General features: G+C 40.7%; 1 protein-coding gene across 6 annotated transcripts in view; it reads left to right on the top strand.

The window, feature by feature from the left end:
- FHOD3 (formin homology 2 domain containing 3) overlaps positions 1-19,965 on the top strand; it is a 515,377-nt gene that overhangs the window by 386,371 nt on the left and 109,041 nt on the right. For 5 of the 6 annotated variants that reach the window (XM_070452863.1, XM_070452864.1, XM_070452866.1 and 2 more), the window contains one exon: positions 18,549-18,683. In XM_070452863.1, the coding sequence (XP_070308964.1) occupies positions 18,549-18,683 (135 nt within the window). The remainder of the gene's footprint in view (positions 1-18,548; positions 18,684-19,965) is intronic. The other variant, XM_070452865.1, reaches the window with a different exon arrangement.

Raw genomic sequence — 19,965 nt, forward strand, 5'->3', positions numbered from 1 at the left:
AACCTCCATCTCTTACGTCTTCTGCATTGGCAGGTGGATTCTTTACCACTAGCACCAGGGCCCTAATATATGTTTACATATAGCAAAGCAATTATACTCATTAAGTGTACATATACATATGTAACAAAATGCTTCCCAGGCAGCACAGCGGTAAAGAATCTGTCTGCCAATGCAGGAGATGTGGGTTCAATCCCTGGGCCAAGAAGATCCTCTGGAAAAGGAAATGGCAACCTACTTCAGCATTATTGCCTGGGAAATCCCATGGACAGAGGAGCCTGGTGGGCTACAGTCCATGGGGTCACAAAGAGTTGGACACAAAATAAAAATCAAAGCTTAATTGTTAAAAAAAAAGAAAAAAAGAGTGCTTATAACTTTGGGAATTGTTTACCTTGTATAATCATCCCAGCAGAGTTTTTTTGACTTTCTGGAAGACTGTAAGCATAGATATTAGCAGTAATACTTCCTTTAGAGATAAAATTGATAGTAAGGGATAAATAAAAATTTAAAGTTGCAACTTTAAATTTTGTGTATTATTGTTTATATGGGCCTTTCGTGTATGTAGTAGCATTTGAAAGGTGTGAAAGGGTGCACAGGTTGAAAGTGAAGCTTCTTCCTACCTCGTTATCCTCCCCCAAAGCAAGGGCGCCTTGCAATTCCTTATGTGTACTTCCAGAGATATTTTATGTTAATATCAGCATATATGTGTTTAATATAGGTTTACACAAATAATAACACACTATACAAACTACTCTGCATTCAGTTTTTTTACCTAAATATTTATCTTGGTTCTCTTTCCATTTTGTTGTTGTTCAGTCACTAACTCGTGTCCGACTCTCTGCAACCCCATGGACTGCAGCATGCCAGGCTTCTCTGTCCTCCACTGTCTCCCAGAGTTTGCTCAAAGTTACATCCACTAAGTTGATGATACTATATAACCATCTCATCTTCTGCTGCCCTCTTCTCCTTTTGCATTCAGTCTTTCCTAGCATCAGGGACTTTTCCAGTCAGTCAGCTGTTCACATCCAGTGGCCAAAGTATTGTAGCTTGAGCTTCAGCATCAGTCCTTCCAATGAATACTCAGGGTTGATTTCCTTTAGAATTGGCTGGTTTGATTTCTTTGCACTCCATGGAGTCCCATGGACTCAAAGGTCTTCTCTAGTACGACAATTGGAAAGTGTCAATTTTTCGGCCCGCAACCTCCTTCATGGTCCGGCTCTTACATGACTACTGGAATAACAAACACTTTGACTATACATACTTTTGTTGGCAAAATCATGTGTCTGCTTTTGAATGTCTCTTTACAGCTGCCCCATTCTTTTTAATACTTTGTTCTCTGGGTACTGTTTCATATACCCAATCATGTAACGATGGGCCCTAATGATACTGCAGTGTGATTCTTATCTGTGTGTCATTTTGCACATGTGTGATTATTTCTAGGATTAATGCCTCGAAATAGATTTAGTAAGTCAAGTTTTTGTATCTTTACAGTTTTGATTGAATTTTGCCCAGTTGTTCTTGGTGAAGATTGTACCAGTTTTGGTTCTCAACTATAATGTGTAAAAGACCTTGTGTTCCCAACACCTCTGCCAGAGAGGCACCTTTCAAGTTTTCAACCATTGCTCTCCAAGCAGTGAAGAGTTGTATGTCATTAAAATTTAAATTTGTGTTTCCTGTTATGAATGAGCATGATTTCATATGTAAAGGCACCCTTCCTTTCCTGTGAATTTGTGCTTCGTGATCACTGAGTTCTTTTTCTCACTGAGGTGTCCAGGTTCTTTATAAACTCTAGTAGGTGTGCCTATTACTTTCCTCAGTCATTGGTCTTTTTACAACGTTTGTGTGCAGAGCAGTTTAAATTTTGGAATCACGTTTATTCATCTTTTCTGTCTTCTGGGTTTTGTGTTCCGTGTGAGGACAGCTTTTTCTCCTGTGGTGGAGGTGGTTTAGTCGCTCAGTCATGTCTGGCTCTTGCGACCCCATGGACTGCAGCCGGCTAGGCTCCTCTGTCCATGGGATTTCCCAGGCAAGAATATTGGAGTGGGTTGCCATTTCCTTCTCCAGGGGATCTTCCTGACCCAGGGATCAAACCTGTGTCTCCTGCATTGCAGGCAGATTCTTCACCAACTGAGCCGCCAGGCAAGTCCCCTTTTCTCCCATGGGTTTTTCTAATCGTTGGATTGTTTGCCAAATGGTATTCAGACAAGTGAAAAAATTGTAGCTACAATTTTCCCCCATGGTTTCTTCTAATATTTTTGTAGCTACAATTTTTACATGGAAATATTTTTTCTACCCGGAAAGTTATTTTGGCATATGGTGTGAGGCAGAGGTCAAAGTTACATTTTTTCACTCGTTTGAATACCATTTAGTGAACAGTCCTTCGTTTCCCTGTCAGTTTGTTGTGTACCAACAGCAATGCAGGCTTGATTATGTGTCTGTTCAAGCTGCTTCCATAGGAGCATCTCCCATATCCTCCGGTGCCCACCTTCTCAGATGGATCAAGCATTTGAGGCTGTCAGGAGCCCTCTTTCTTCCCCAGTCTTTGGAATATGACTGCATCATGTGCTACCTTGAAACAGTCCTGCTGTTTTTGTCGTCTGCTGCTGTGGGGTTTTGTATGGTGATTGCCAACACTGGAATAAGGAGCACAGGGATATTTGGGGAAGCTGGGACCATGCGTTTAGGATGCGGGTGGGACCCTGACATACTGAGCCTAAGCAAGTGCTGACTTGGGAGATCTCATTTCCTGTGACCCCTAGAATACCTGTCTCCACCACTGATGCGGTAACTCCTCCCCCTGGATGAAGGTCTCCTTTTCCATGCATTGCCTGCCTACTTTCGGTTACTTTGACTCTTGTAGGTCTCAGCTGCTTGCAGGCCCGTCAAGCATTGCCCTGAGTGTCACTGGCTGGTACCTGTGTCTCCCTCGTCCTGATTTCCTCCTCCACGTGGACTGCTCTGTATGGGTGTCTGGGTGCTTCTGGCTTCCTGTTCTAGTCTGCTTGGCCTTTTATTATTTCTTGCCTTTGCTAGTATCTATATATGCCTTGAGGTTCTACTTGTCTGGTTTTCAAATCACTGCTTTTTCTGAATATATGATCCGTGTGTTTTTCTGGATCCCAAACACTTGCTGGCAATGATCCATCTCCTGGTCTACACAGTACTTTTCCAAAAATTGTGTCAGTAGAGTTAAGAGCGCCACTGTCCGATGGGCTTTAGTTAAATTTTTATTTTTAATTTAAATTGATCAAAGTAGATGAAAAAATACCACTGAACAAAATCTTGAATAGCACTTAAATGGAATAAAAGGCATTGCCTTTCTTTGTGATCACAGTTAATGGCATAGAGCCCACAACAGCCAACAGCAGAAAAAGACACCAATGCAGACAGATTCCCTGATATTCAAACCAAGAGGCGGCGAAGCTGTGTGCCCCTTGTGCCGTGCACCAAGCAGGCCTCCTATTCGCCTGCTGCTAGGTCCTGATAGCAGTCTTGTTACAAACAAGGAGTTCCTGTAAGGCATAATGTGGTCTTGATTAAGTAATTGTGTTACAGCCAAAGTGCATGAGAGCAGAGTCACCAGTCTGTTAACAGAGGGAGTTTGCAGTAGGGTCTGGCTTCCTGGTGGCTTCATCAGTGAATGTGGACATTAGGGGACCTGGGTTCTGTGTCAGCCCACGTAGGTTTTGGATCTGACTCCTTCTCACCACTCCTACCACCATAGATTTAGTCCAGGATCTGTGTCATGCCTGGACTATGTATTGCAGTGATGTATGTCTCACACACTTTCTGAAATACAGATCTGAGCAAGTGACATTTCCTTCTCAGCAACCTTGAGTACCTCCCACCACTTACCAGCAAGGCTCACCTGAGTAACATCGTCTCTAGGATCTCTCAAGTTTGGGTCCCACATATGCCTTGCAGCTTTGGCAGCCGTCAGCATGCCCATCCTCACTGTAACTTCAACCCCACAGAAATGCTGCCAGCCTCTCCCAAGGCCCCCTTCTTTCATATTTGCTCTGTCCTCTAACCAGCCTCCTCCTCTGTGCATTCAGTCACTTCCTTCTCATCCTCCAAGACCCAAGTAGGTGACATCTGTCTGTAAAACTCCTGACTTCCTCAGGCGGAATGAATTGTGACAATTCTTATGGGTTCATGCACCTCAGTTTTAGCCCTCAGCCCTTTGAATTATTATGCCTTCATCCTTTTCTTTCTGAAATGGGGTTCACAAATGTACCGTGGTCTGTGGTAGTGAACCTGGGTTTCACAAAGCCATGGCATAAAGATGGCTCACCTTTCTAGACTGGGCATTTGATTAAAGAGTCAGGGAAAATCTTTAAGATAAAGGACTGGAGAATCCACATGCATGTAAATTGTAAAGATAAAAGTGTTTGCTTTTGCATGGAAGCACTTTCTGCTTGTCCCATGTTCTGCATCCCATGTCTGCATGTCCCAGCAGCCTTCTGACTGCTTCGCTACTGAGTGGCAGCCATCTCTACATCTCTACGGTGTGAGATCCCCCTTTCCTCACTGCCCTTCTCCCACCTCTTTGTCAAATAACCAGGAGAACAAATGCATGAGCAGTGTTAACCTCTTATCTTGTTTCCTTCCTTTGGAAAGTGAGATTAGAGTCAATTTTTAAATTTTTATTTTATTTTATTTTTGGCTTGCAAGATCTTAGTTCCCTGACCAGGGATCAAACCCTGGCCTCTAGCAGCAAGAATGCTAGGTCCTGACCACTGGACTGTCAAGGAATTCCTAGGAATAGACATTTTTATTTGTGTATTTATTGATATTTTCAAATTAGACAATTCTGTCACCCTTGTTTACTTAAAGAGTGTCTATAGCAACCTTCCTACATGGTATAGCTCAGTTGGTAAAGAAAATGCCTGCATTGCAGCAGACCCGGTTTCAATTCCTGGGTCAGGAAGATCCCCTGGAGAAGAGAATGGCAACCCACTCCAGTATTCTTGCCTGGAGAATCCCATGGACAGAGGAGTCTGGGAGGCTACAGTCCACGGGGTTGGAAGAGTTGGACATGGCTTAGCGACTAAACCATCACCATCACCATAGCAACCTTAAAAAAATATCAATATATTTTGTACTTCTGTTGGGAAGCGAGAACATTCACTTGTGTGGAAGAGAGTTAGATGAGATCTGTAACACACAAGTGCAGTTATCAGTCATCAAAATAGTACAGATTGAGTAGCTCTACGCATAGAGCCGTAGACACTTAGTTTCCCTGCTATCAGCTGAGCCCTGAACCACCTTTCCTGCTGGTGCACCCTCTCCTAGTGGGACAGCCCCCGACAGCCGGGTCTCCAGTTGTCATTGGGTACAGTGGTTTTGCACTGGCGTTGTGTACAGATCACAGAGTGAAAATGGGTAGGAAGGATAGGAAAGAATTCTCCTTCAGAAAATGTATTTCTGGGTCCCTGATCCCTTTCCCCCTCTTCTCACAAAGCCAGGCCATGAGTGAGTAAGTTTTACTATTTTAGTGGAAGAGACTGGGTTTCTAAGTTGATTTTGGAAAAGTGTGTGTGTGCACACACATATATAGATATATAGATCAGTATCTAGATAGCTAGATAGAGATAGAACCCCACACACTCCTTCCTACCTTTTTTTTCACTCTCTAGTCTTTGTACAATGCTAGCGCAAAACCATGGGAGCCAGTGATAGCTGGAAACCTATTTGGGCCTGTGAATGCACACCCCCCCACACACACACACACTCTACATATTCATCCATTTCATTCAGCAAGTATTTATTGGGTGCTTAGAATGTGCCGTGTATGCTGACCTGGGAGTCCAACATTGACTGAATGAGACCCTGTCCCTGGCTTCATTGAGCTTATACCCTGGTGGCAGAAACAGAAGATAAGCAAATGGTCGGCAAATAGATATTGGTAAGAAAATGAACTTTCATTGAGGAAGTGGAGAAAGAGAGGCCAGCAGGGTGGGGACCCCAGCACGGGTCCTGCATCCTCGTGACGGACACCTCTGGTAAGAGGTCTGGGAAACCGAGTCACCAATACAAGACAAGTCACACCTTGTCGCCCTCCCCTGAGAGGGAGGGGTGTAGGAGGGAAGGTGACGAGGGAGATAAGAAAATAGAGTGATTGCACATCTTTCTTCAAGTTGTGATCCTGAAGATCTGCAAGAGTTAGGAGATTGTGTTTGGAAGATATGTCTTCAGAGGAGAGGCGAGCATGCCAATGGGGGTGGGGGTGGGTGGTGGCAAGGGGGGTAAGTGGGCCTGGAGTGGAAACAAAGGGCCTCACTTCAAGCCAGCATGGCCTGGAAACTTCGACCTGGGAGAGGCTTGTGCAATCAGTGCTTTTGGAAGGTGCCAGGAGAATGTGTTAATTATGAAGCCAAATATAGGTGGACGTATGACGGAAAAGGACTGACCTCCTTCTGGCTAGAGGACTCACTTGGTCTTAGGCAGGAGGGTGGGAAGTAAGACAGAAGGGGCAAGAACTGCTGCATTCCTGGGCTCAGGGCCTGCAGAAAGGGCAGGTGGACAGGACAGAGCGTGACACCAGCCAGGCCGGGAGGATGGCATCATCCTTTGTGTGTGAACCAGCACAGTCCGTGAGACAGAACGTGGGACCAGCCTCCACGCGGCTGCGGGAGCTGTGCTGGTCCCTCCTGTGACCGGGAAGCTCAGACCTGCATGGAAGTGCTGTGTGTCCGGCTGGGGAGGAGAAAGTGGAAGGAACCTTTAAAACCACATCCCCATTTTCAATGACAGCATCCCCAGGGTTGTAGCAGTGTTGATGAAGAAAAGTTACCTGTTTCTTAGGGCTGCCTTGAACTTGCTCATTTCATCATGAAAGCCAGGATATGGCCCTGAAGGTGTGAAGAAGGTTCTGATGTTACCTTGTTTCAGGGCAAGCAAAATGCCTTTTATAGCTGGGCACATCCCAGAGTTTCCTCTTGTCCATGATCATTAGACTGGGTGACCCCAGTTTAATAAGCAGGTTGTGACGACAGTCTCACCGTTGCAGGAAACCATACTGCATCATTGAATTGCCATTTTATTATTATTATTGACCTCTAAGTCTTTGTATTAAATCACCTTCTTGTGAATTAGTGATAGTTTCAAGTATCAGTTTGTGAGTTTAGTTTGGGTTTTGTTAATATTTAACCAGAGATTATGATTTATTTTTGATATAAGAAATGTAATATATAAGATATATTTTAGATGCTATATTGTTATATAAGATATATAACATTGATATAATAAATGTAAGATATAAGATTTGCTTATATAAAGCAAATATAGGATTTGCTTCTTGTATAAAAAGATTTTACTCAACTCAAACTTACCAAGGAGCATTTATTTTAAAACAGCGTTTGCAGTATGATTGACGTACAGAAAATTGCACATAAGTTTTGACATATGTTTGGCCAGGAAGCTATTACCACAATTGAGATAATGTTCAAATTTATTACTCTAAAGCATTTTCTCACACCCTTTTGTGATTATGGGTGCCCTTCCCTATCCCCAAGCAACTACAGATGGCTTTCTGTCATTATAGATTAGTTTGCATTTCTAAGAATTCCATATAAATGTCATCATGCATTAAGTACCCTTGGAGATGGGGTGACTTTTTTCAGTTAGTGTAATTGTTTTGAGACTTCTCTGTTTTGTTGCATGTTTCAGTAGTTAAGAACTTTTTATTGCTGAGTAGTACTCAATTGGATGATTGTACCACAATTTATGTTTACCTCTTGATTGACACTTGGGTTCTTTTCAGTTTGAGCTATGAATTGTTGTTGTTCAGTTGCTAAGTCATGTCCAACTCTTTGTGACCCCTGTGGACTATAGCACGCCCTATCTCCTGGAGCTTGCTCAAACTCAATGTCCATTGAGTCAGTGATGCCATCCAAATATCATCCTCTGTCACCCTCTTCTCCTCTTGCCATCAGTCTTTTCCAGCATCAGGGTCTTTTCCAATGAGTCGGCTCTTTGCATCAGGTGGCCAAGGTACATTGGAGGTAGAGAAGTACAGGTTGACAGGTTTTTTTCTTTCAGTGATTTAAAGATGTTTCTCTACTTTCTAGCTTTTATTGTTAATGGCAAATATTCTGTAATAGTTTTTGTACCTCTGCATGCAGTATTTCATTTTTCCTCTGGCTGCTTTTAAGATCCTCTCTTTATCGTTGGTTTTAAAATTTTGATTTTGATATGACTTAGTGTAGTTTTCTTCATTAAAAATTTTTTTTTGTGCTTGAGTTTCGTTGAGATTCTTGGATCTGTGGGTTGTAATTTTATCAAAATGGGAAATTTTTCAGTGCTTATTTCTTTAAATTTGGGGGTACTTTTCACCTCTCCTTTCTTTTGATAACTTCAATTGCACATATATTGAGCAACTTGAAGCTTTACCAAAGTTTATTAGTGCTCTTGATTTTTTCAGTCTTTTTTCTCATTGTTCATTTTGAATAGTTTCTGTTTCTATGCAAGTTCATTATTTTTTCCTCAAGTGTCAAGCACCTTTTCAGCTGGATTTTTAAAAAATTGAAGCATAATTTACATACAGCATTATATCAGTTTCAGGTGTACAACATAGTGGTTCAACATTTGTATGCGTTGCAAAAGGGTTAAGATCAAAAGTCTAGTTATGATCTGTCAGTTTCAAATATGAAGTACAGCATTATTGACGATAGTTACATTCCCATGACTTATTTATTTTATATTTGGAAGTTTTTAATCTCTTAATACCCTTCACCTATTTTGTCTAACTCCTCACCATCCTTCTCTGGCAACCACCAATATGTTTACTTCCATCTATGAGCTTGTTTAGTGTGTTCATTTGTTTTGTTATTTTTTTTTTTTAGATTCTAAAAATGAATGAAATTATATGATATCTGTCTTTCTGTATCTTATTTCATAGTGTTCTTCTGTGTTATCACAAAAGCAAGATTTTATTCTTTTTGTGACTGAATAATATTCCATTGTGTAATATACACCAGATATCCTTTATCCATTCATCCACCAGTGAACATTTCGATTTCTACATCTTGGCCTATTGTAAATAATGATGCAATGAACATAGAGATGCATGTGTCTTTTCAAAGTAGTCCTTTTGTTTTCTTTGGGTAAATATCTAGAAATGTAAGTTCTGGGTCATATGGTGGTTCTGCTTTTAATTTTTTGGAGGAACATCCATACTCTTTTCCATAATGGCTGCAACAACTTATATTTTACCAACAGTGAATAAGGGTTCCCTTTTATTCACATTCTTGATAACACTTGTTATTTCCTATCCTTTTGATAAGTCTTTCTGACAGGTGTGAAATAATGTCTAACTGATGATTAGTGATACTGAGCATCCTTTCATGTGCCTGTGGGCCATCTTTATGTCTTTTTTGGAAAAAGTCTACTAGATCACCAGAACTGAGCTCTTTTTTATGCCTTTCATGTCTTAACATATTAATAGTTTGTTTAACTTCTTGTATCTATGGTCTATAGTCATAATAACTTTTAATGTTTTAGTCTTCTAGTTCTACCATCTGTGTCATTTCTGAATTATTTTCAGTTGATTGATTTTATTTCCTCTTTATGAGTTATTTCTTAATAGATGCCATGCCTTTTAAATTATCTCTCTCTCTCTTTTTTGGATTCCTGTAAACATTCTTCAGCTTTGTTCTACGGTGTAATTGATTCAGAAAGTTTGATTCTTGCAGGCCTTGTGTTTTTAGCTATATTAGGCAGGACCAGAGCTATGTTTAATCCAGTATTTTACCACTATTGAGGCAATGACCTTCTTACAACTTTAACTCATGCCACCTGACTCTTTGGCTTCTGCTTCTTCCTAGTGTCTTGGATGGTAAAGAATATGCCTGCGATATGGGACACCCCACTTCCATATTCTTTCCTGGAGAATTCCATGGACAGAGAAGCCTGGTGGGCTATATATAGTCTATGGGGTTGCAAGGAGTCGGACACGACTGAGTGACTAACACTTTCACTTCCTCCCAACTACGTATTCTTTTCCTGCCTTCCATTTCCAAGTCCTGGGCACATGACTATGATTAGCTTGGCCTTCTACACCAGAAGCCTCACACACCACTAAACAGCTTGCCTTTGGATGAACTGCCTTTGCGGAGGAACCCACCATATTCACTCAGCTGTTGCCAGGGGCACAGGGTCCTATGCATAAGACATTATCTCAGCAGGTCATCATCATGTGTTTTCCCTTAGAGAATGGGCTGAGCATGCAGACACGTGGAGACTAGTATGTACAGTTGTATCTGACTTGATACGTCCTTGTTATTCAGCATCTAATTCATTCATTAGGTGACTCATCATGCATCTCTTCTAAGTGTCAGGAGACAAGGACAAATGAGCAAACAGGATCCGGCCTAGAAATTTAGACTGCAGGAGGAAATATAATAACATATGTGGAAATGAAGACCAAATTTAGGGTAGTGGTCATTTTTAGGAAAGAAATGGAAAAAAAAATTTAAACTGATGCGTGTACTGTGGCAAGTACTGCACAGATGGTGTTTTACTAAGAACCCGTGGTGTGGGGAGGAGAGGAATATAGGTCAATATTAGGGCTCCAGCCTGACAGGCCTGTTTAAGAAGCTCAGCTCTGCTACATCCTGGACTTCTCTGTGCCTCTATTTTCTCATCTATAAAGGAGATAATAATAGAACTTAGTACAAGAAGTTGTACTGATTAAAAGAGCCATTTTGTGCCAAATAATTGGCACACCGTGTTGTCTCCATAAATGTTCCCTCTGATTACAAACCATATTTCAGTGCAGTCGAGCTCCTGCTCCAGACATCCCCAAAAGGGAGGCCTGAACCAGATGGGATTTCTGGGGTAGTTCCTAGAGCCTTTTGCGGCCAAGATTAAATATTGCAATTCCTCTTGCTCAGAGTATATCATCTGGTCCCTTGCAAAACCTCTCTGGCCTCTGGCCACCTGCATGCTTGTGTGGCTTCACTTGGTTGCAGCTTCCGTGGGTGTAACTTAGATGACTTCAGCTTCCCAGGTGCATTCCTGGTGGCATGCCATCCTCATCACAGACCCCGCTCGGAGCCATGACAGAAAGGTTCAGATCAAACCCACAGCCCACTGTAGCCCCTCACACTGAGAACTGCCAGTGTCGTATTCCGGATCTGGCTTGGAGACCACAGCTCAGACCTTCCTCTGTGTTTGTAGATTTTTCACTCCCAAGGTAAAGTGATGTCTGTTGAGTGCCTACTGTGACCCAGATGCTGTTCTAAGCAGGCTCCTACATACACTCTCACATAATATGGAGTATTATTATCTCCATTTTACAAGCAGGTAAACTGAGGCTCAGAGAGGTTAACTGACTGGCCATACTCAGGTTTTCTCAATCTAAAGCCCTGCATTTAATTCCTTTACACCACAGCTGGTCCCCAGGCTGGCCAAAATTAAACAGTGCAACAATTTCCAATCACTGTAGGTGTTTTTTTGAAAGATTTCGTATGAAAGGTAAAAATCTGTTAAGGATGCCTTTATAAAGAGAAAAGTTCACCATACTAGCTTGAATTTTGGTATTTGGATATATTTGTTTTTAGCAATGATTTGCGATATTCCCTTTGTGTGGTTTGAATGCTTTCTAGCATTGATATTCTAGGTGAGCTTATTTCTAGAAACAGGATTTATAGGGCCAGAGTTCATGCTGTCACATATTGGGCATATCTAGATAGAGGGAGACCTAGGGAAATTTAATTTGTTAGTATTATATGTGTAACTCTTGGTTCCTAGTATGACCAAGATGGCTTCTGTGCATCCGGGACAGATAAGCTCATGGGGCCCTTTGATTGTCCCATCCAGCTTCAGGGATCCAAGAGAATGGGTCTTGAGTTATAGAAGGCACTGTGCTTCACTTTAGGAGAAGAGGAACCAGTCTTCACTGCTTTGCCTTAGCATCTCACATCTTACTTCTGAAAGGAAAGAGCCTCCATGTGTTAACACTGCTTGATAGTACGTTCACATGTACTCTGGCCTCAGACCCAACATGAGGTCTTCCTTTGCAGGGTCTCAGTAGACAGGGGGTCATCTGCATTTCCCTTCCTTAGAGGTGCCTGGGGAAGAAATGACAGCATCCACTCAACAAGATGGAACCCTTTTTATTTTCTGAAGTTCTAATACTGTTCTAATTTTAAACAAGCTCCAATGTTCTCATCTGAAACAAGGAAATGATGTTAACGAATGATATAGAGAAGCTTCACTGTGAACTCATTAGTATAGCCACTAATGACCCATTATTAAGTTACCATGCATGAAGTTTTTCCTGGAACAAGCTGATATATTTAGAAGAACAAATTAAAGTCAGAAGCACAAGGGGAAATGGCAAGGTTCTTATTTAGTTCCTTACCCAAGAACTTCTCTCTCCTCCCTCTGAAAAGAGAACTCAAAACTGGAAGCTGCTGGTCCTTAAGGAGACCACCACACAGGGCAGGCTGAGAGCTGAGCTATAAATAGAATCAGATTCACCTAAAATAATAGTCCTGTGTAGTGCATGCATGCTAAATTGCTTCAGTCTTGTCCGACTCTGTGCGACCCTATGGACTGTAGCTCACCAAGCTCCTCTGTCCATGGGATTCTCCAGGCAAGAATAATGGAGTGGGTTGCCATGCACTCCTCCAGGGAATCTCCCAACCCAGGGATCGAACCCACATCTCTTACATCTAACCTGCATTGGCAGGCCAGTTCTTTACCATTAGAGCATCTGGGAAGCCCCAGTCCTACCTGTAGGTTACCTTATTTTTTGTTTTCAAATTCTGTGATTGCACATAACTTTTAATGTTCAGCTATCTTGGGGATTCAGAGATCTTTGGGCTTCCCTGGTAGCTCAGATGGTAAAGAACCCACCTGTAATGTGGGAAAGCTGGGTTCGATCCTTAGGTCGAGGAGATCCCCTGGAGGAGAGCATGGCAACCCATTCCAGTATTCTTGTCTGGAGAATCCCCATGGACTTAAGAGCCTGCTGGGCTACAGTCCATGGGGTTGCAAAGAGTCAGACATGACTGAGAAACTAAGCAGAGCACATTTTCCTGTATGTTTTCATATTTTTTTTTAATTATGCATGAATCCCTAAATAGTGTGTGGTTTTGCTTTACGTGTATTTAAACTTCATAAAGATGATAACATTCTCTTCATGTTCTTCAAATTACTTGTCACTGTCAATATACTATGCTTTTAAGAATCATCCAAATTAGTCTATATCACTCTATTTCATTCATTTCTTCAGTTATGGAGTATTCCTTTGTATAAATATGCTGTAATTTTATTTTGTTTTTCTATTTGTTGATATTTATGCTGTTTCAAGTTATTAGCTGTTAGCAGTACAAAGCAGTGTAATATATTCTATTCTTGCACATGTCTGTCATCTTTATACATGCAAAGGTGTAAAGGTGTAGTCTGTAGTATAAACCTAGAAGTGGGTTTTCTGGATTGTAGGATAAACACATCTCCAGATGTATTAAGTGTTTCTCTGAAAGAATTTGCTCAACTTACATTCCCAGACGCAATCTATGGGAGTTCTTGTCTTGTTTTATATCCATGCGTAGTGTCTTCAGGCATGAATTTTTGTCAGTCTGCAACCTGAGCGGTGTGAAATAATATCTCACTATGGGTTTAGCTTGCATTTCCTCTCCCTGAATCCTAGTGAAGATGAGTATTGTTCATGTATTTATTGGCGATTTAATTTTCTTCTTCCATAAAATCCCCACTGTCTCATGCTCATTTTTCCTTTGCCTATTTTTCCAGTCGGTAGTTTGTCTTTTTCACATGGATTCAAAGGAGTTCTCTTTGTATTGCTTACTAATACTTTGTGGTTTGTATGTGTTATAATTAGCTTCTCCCAGGCTGTGGCTTCTCTTTATTCTTATGTAGTCTTTCAATGTATATAAATTTTAAAATGTAACATGCACATGTACTGAAATTTACCTTTTTGACTGCCCTTTTGGATTTCTGGTCTGAAAAAATTCTTTTCTATCCTAATGTCTAGATGTTGTAAAGTTTTGCTTTTTACATATTTCACTTAAACTTCCCAGAATTTATTTTTGTGTTTTGTATGAGGAGGGGCTGCTGTATTTTTGTCTTACATGGCTAATAGTTGTCTCAGCACCATTTGTTAAATAGTCCATTTTTTGGTTTGTTTGTTTAGTCACTAAGTCCTGTCTGACTTTTTTGTGACCCCATGGACTGTAGCCTGCCAGGCTCCTCTATCCATGGGATTTCCCAGGCAAGAATACTGGAGTAGGTTGTCGTTTCTTTCTCCAGGGGATCTTTCCCACCCAGGGATTGAATTTGTGTCTCCTGCATTGGCAGGCGGATTCTTTACCACTGAGCCACAGGGGAAGCCCAGATAATCCATTATGTTCCTACTAATATGTAATGACATGTCTATTATGAATCAAGATGCCATTTGTGTATGAATCTGTCATTCTGTGTCTCTGTACTTGCACCAAGACCACATTCACAATTAACCACTGTGGTTTTAGAATGGGCTTGATATCTAGTGGGGCCAGTGATCCACTTTGTTCTTATTCAAAGTTGTCTTGGTCATCCTTGGATCTCAGTTCTTCCATAAACATTTTGGAGCCACCTTGTAATGTTCTGAAGAGCTGACTTTTGAAAAGACCCTGATGCTGGGAAAGATCAAGGGCGGAAGGAGAAGGGGATGACAGAGGATGAGATGGTTGGATGGCATTACCGACTCAATGGACATGAGTCTGGGTCAACTCTGGGAGTTGGTGATGGATAGGGAGGCCTGGAGTGCTCTGGTTCCTGGGGTCGCAAAGAGTTGGACACGACTGAGTGACTGAACTGAACTGAACTGTAATGTTCCATGAAAAATCCTTTTGGAATGTTGAATGAAATTGATTTGAAATTGTATAAGTTGAAAAAGAATTGGCATCTTGACAGTATTGAATCTTTCTATATGTGAATGTGATATAGTTGTCATTTATTTAGGTCTTTTAGTAAGACTTTATGTCTTTCCTATAATGAAGTAATTTGTAGTTAACATGTGGTTAACTTAATAATTGTTGCTAATATATGAAAATACAATTACTATTTGCACATTTCACATTGAGAAACCTTGTTGGACTCTTATTAATTCTAATAACTTGTAGGGTTTTTGGATTTTCTAAGTAGATCATATTATCTGCAAATGATGACACTGTATTTCTTTCCCTTCCTTATGCTTTTATTTGTTTATCTTATCTTAGTGTACTGGCTAAGACTACCAGAATAATGTCAAATACAAGCAATTCTAGGGGTCTCCTTCTATCATTTCTAATATTAAACTAAAACGTTTCAACATTAAGAATGATTCTTACCATAGTTAAAAAATTTGTTTTTACTAAATACCCATTGTCAAGTTTAGAAAATCTTCTTATGTTTCTAAGAATAATGAGTTAATTCCATTCTGTTTCCCAAATTGTTGAGTTGACCACTCACTATGCTTTAGAAACATCATAAAATTTTAAATATATAGTCTTTTCATACATAGTCTTTTGATATATAGTCTTGATATAATACTTCTTGAATGTTTTCTAATTTTTCTGTATATTTCTTCTTTGACCTGAATTAATTAGAAACATTTAAAAACTTTACAATTATATGGATTTTTCAAATGTATCTTCTTGTTATTTTTAACTCAGTTGTATTGTAGTTAGGAAGGTAGCGCACATGAAAACCAACTCTTGCCATTCACTCATTAGCTTGAACTTTGTCCCAGGATTGACTATCAGTTTAAATAGTTTCTGTGTATTTGAAAAGGTTATGTTTTCTTTAATTCGGGGCACCAGGTTATATATATATATATATATATATATATATATATATATATATATATATATATATATTATATATATTCATCTGCTAGGTAAAATTTCTTAATCAGGTTAAACAAGTCTACTTCATTCATAACAGTTTCTCTCAGTTACTGTGTGAGAGGCATAGGAAACCCGTCCACCTGATTGTGGATTAGATTTGGCTGCATATAACAGAAAGATAAATACATGATAGTAGCAATAAGAAGATAGAAGTTATATAAGACATAACTTTGTTTATATGGATGATAGAATTCTCTCTATGCCTAAGGATCCAAGCTGACATATTAGATGCCTAGTGAGTCCAGACTGTAGGTGTTACTGAGCTTAGATCTGACTCCTCACTGCTCAGAAATCAATACTCAAGATTCAAGTGCCAGTAGAAACAGAAAGGTTCCTTTAATCAGAAAGCCAGCATCCTGAGGAGAAATGGGCTCATGTCCCCAAATCACCTCCAGGGATTTTTCTCAGCCATGAAAATTGTTACACGGAAAAGGGGGAAGTAATCTCACTTAATCATTGAGATGTGTGCATGCTCATTCGCTTCAGTTGTGTCTGACTCTTTGTGACCCCATGGACTGTTACCTGCCAGGCTCTTCAGTCCATGGGATTCTCCAGGCAAGAATACTGGAGTGGGTTGCCATGTCTTTTATCTAGGGGATTTTCCCAAGCCAGGGATCAAACCCGTATCTCCTGCATTACAGGCAGATTTCTTTACTGACTGAGCTAGCAGGGAAGCCTTAATCATTGAGACAGAGGTACAGATTCATTGTCATCTCCCATTGCATGCAAACTTGTCAACTCCTTGTGATCTCTCTTTAGATGCTATCTTGTTCTCAACAATTTTTCATAGGATTACTGACAGGGAGACTGGGGAAAAGATCGAGTCATCTGTTAGTTACTTATTATACAGAGCGAAGTAAGCCAGAAAGATAAAGACCATTACAGTATACTAACACATATATATGGAATTTAGAAAGATGGTAATGATAACCCTATATGCAAATAAAGAAAAAGAGACTCAGATGTATAGAACAGACTTGTGGACTCTGTGGGAGAAGGCGAGGGTGGGATGTTTCAAGAGAACAGCATCGAAACATGTATATCTAGGGTGAAACAGATCACCAGTCCAGGTTGGATGCATGAGACAAGTGCTCAGACCTGATGCACTGGGAAGACCCAGAGGGATGGGGTGGAGAGGGAGGTGGGAGGGGGGACTGGGATGGGGAATACATGTAAATCCATGGCTAATTCATTTCAATGTATGACAAAAACCACTGCAATGTTGTAAAGTAATTAGCCTCCAACTAATAAAAATAAATGGAAAAAAAAAAAGAATCATAGTGAATGGATGAAAAAAAATAAAAAAATAAATAAAGAAGAAACCAACAGGAAGCAAGATACTGTGTGATCAAAAGGTTTGAAAGGTGTACTTGGGCCAGAGATGAGTAGAGCTTGGGGTGCCTGGTTTAAAGTTAGTTATAATATAGTTTTGCTCAAGTGACAAAACAAACGGGGCTTCCTGCAGAGAGCTTTCTCCTGCTGAAAGCTGCTTACAGAGGGTTTGGTTACTCCCTCTCCGTAGCAACTGGGGATGACGGTTTCTTCCCTCTATTTCTCCTCCCACCTCTGATGGATTGCCAGAGGTGACTCACCTTTTCTAGGGAAAACAGCTGTAGGACTTATGGCAGAATGTGTGTGCTGCAATAGTCACATCTTTCTCCTGTGCTGAGGGACCTTGTGTTCCCCACGAGGCAGGCATATTCATCAAATTCAAGTAGGCTATCACCCAAGCTATATATCAGAAATATTTGTGTCTTAGTTTAGATGTTTTCCCAATAAACAAAGGTCCAGTTGTCTGTAACAGATTTTATTATTCCCCAGAGGTCCAACAGACTCTCCTTCCCAGCTAACCTTCTTTATTTTTAATCTAGTTACCTAATTTTGCCTTCTTCCACCCGTTCTCCTAGCTTAACATTTTCTGTGGTTCTCCTCTGTTTCTTCACTAAGGCCCTCACATAGCTGACCATCCCCATCACAGCATCTTCAGTGAACAGTCCAGATTATTTTTGTGGTATCATCAATAATCAAGTGCTGTCCTTTGAGCAAGCTGCTTGTTCATGGACACTTCTTGATATGGGATGAAATTTCCTTAATTCCATTCAGATTTCAGAACATTGACATTTTTTTTCTCCTTATCTGTCATCCCAATACCTTGTTTTAAGATGATACAATTATTTGGGGAAGTATATTGAGAAACTGGTGTATGGCAAAATATCTTTAGTACATGTAAAGGAGAAAACAGTTTTAGGCTGAATTTTTCTTCCAGGTCATCAGAGTCTTATCAGAAACCAATTTTAAAATGCACGTGTGTGTGTATGGAGAGAGAGCATTTATATTTATATTTTAAGCATATTCCTGGAATACTTTTTGATAATAATAGCACTCATTATTGATGACTGCTTATATGCCAAGCCTGCTGCTTGGTATTTTATATGCATTATCGCCTTTTTGTCCTCTGAGTACATAAAGCAAGTTACTTATCTGCATTTACAGATGATGATCTTGAAACAGAAGACCTGAGACACTCAGTAATTTCCCCCATCCATTACCTAGGTACTGGCAGACCCTCAGTTCTAACCAAGGCTGACTGATTCCCGCATCAGTACTTTTAATCACTGGATGAGCCACTCAAACATTGACTCATTGTATCTTTAGGTCATCACTGAGTGGTCTTCTCACGTCATCCTTTAGGCAGCACCAAGAGTCCTTGGCAGCAGAGAGAGAGAGGCGGCGACAGGAGAGAGAGGAAAGGTTGCAGAGAATAGAACGAGAGGAAAGAAACAAATTCAGGTAAGATGAATTTAAAAAAATTTTTCATGAAATGAAAATTAAAGCACATGCCTTCAGTGTTGCATATGGTTAATACTGGTATTAAAGGATTAGGGATTAATATGCTTGCTTCTGATGCTGCCTCTGTTTTCAAGAAGAGCAAGCCTGAAACAGGCTTGATCTGGTTTGTTGTGGCCTGTCTTCCTTTAACCTATGGCAGGAAGCAGAGCCAGCCATCCTGATTCAATTAAGGCTTGTGTGTTCTTGGGCCTTCATTATCTAAAATGGTTTTATCCAGGCCTTCCTGAAGGCAGAGGACCTAATTGGCTTAATTTGACATTTTCCCTTGAAGCTACTCATGTTTTATTCATATTCTATTGGACACCTAAAAGAAAATGCTTTTCCACTTTCTGGTTTCTTACTCCTTGTAGCAATATTTCATATTTTTTTAGGCAGTAGTATTTCCTCCTATGGGGGAGAAGAAGGCATTGTATTGATTAGTCCCAGGCCATTGTCCCCGCTGGTCCCTTTGGTCTCTGTCCAGCTCTAAAGATGTGTTCTTGGGTGGCCCACTCCAGCTTCTGTGTCTTGGCCTGTCTGCTCTGCTGAATCCAGGATCTCTCCTTTTCCCCTTGAGTCAGATCAGCCTTTCCCCCCATCCTCCTGATCAACATCCTAACACTCCTCTGGCCTGGGCTCATGCTGTGGAGTTCTTTTTAAAACGCTGAACACTTGGTTCATCTTTCTTACACCTTTCATTCCTCCTACTCTTCCTTTGTTCCCTTGTCTTTCCCTTCCTTCCCTCTTGCCTTCTCATCCCCTTCCTCCGCCCTCCTTCATCGTCCCATTCATCTCTCCCATAGTTTCTACACTCTTTTTTCTTCTTCTCTCTCCCCCATCTCCACTTCCTGTTTCCTCCATTTACTTTTTTGGGAAGTAGTCTTCACTCAATTACTCCCAGTGAAATCTACAAAGGATGTAAAGCATTGTCAATGAGGATTTACAAGTTCAATAATGTGTTTTTTTTTTTCCCCAGCAGCCAGAAAGAGTATAGACTCCTCTGTTTGTGGGATTTTCTAGGCAAGAATACTGGAGTGGGTTGCCATTTCCTCCTCCAGGGGATCTTCCTGACTCAAGAATCAAACCTGCATCTCTTATGCTCCCTGCATTGGCAGGCAGGTTCTTTAGCACTAGTGCCACCTGGAAAGCCTATATATAATCATAGAAATGAGCAGAGCTGTGAGTTTGCCTTAACCATAACTCACTACTATATGAAAACAAGCATCCCAAGTCTGGTGGTAAA

The sequence above is a fragment of the Odocoileus virginianus genome, chromosome 22 (genome assembly GCF_023699985.2).
Source record: "Odocoileus virginianus isolate 20LAN1187 ecotype Illinois chromosome 22, Ovbor_1.2, whole genome shotgun sequence".
NCBI lineage: Eukaryota > Metazoa > Chordata > Mammalia > Artiodactyla > Cervidae > Odocoileus > Odocoileus virginianus.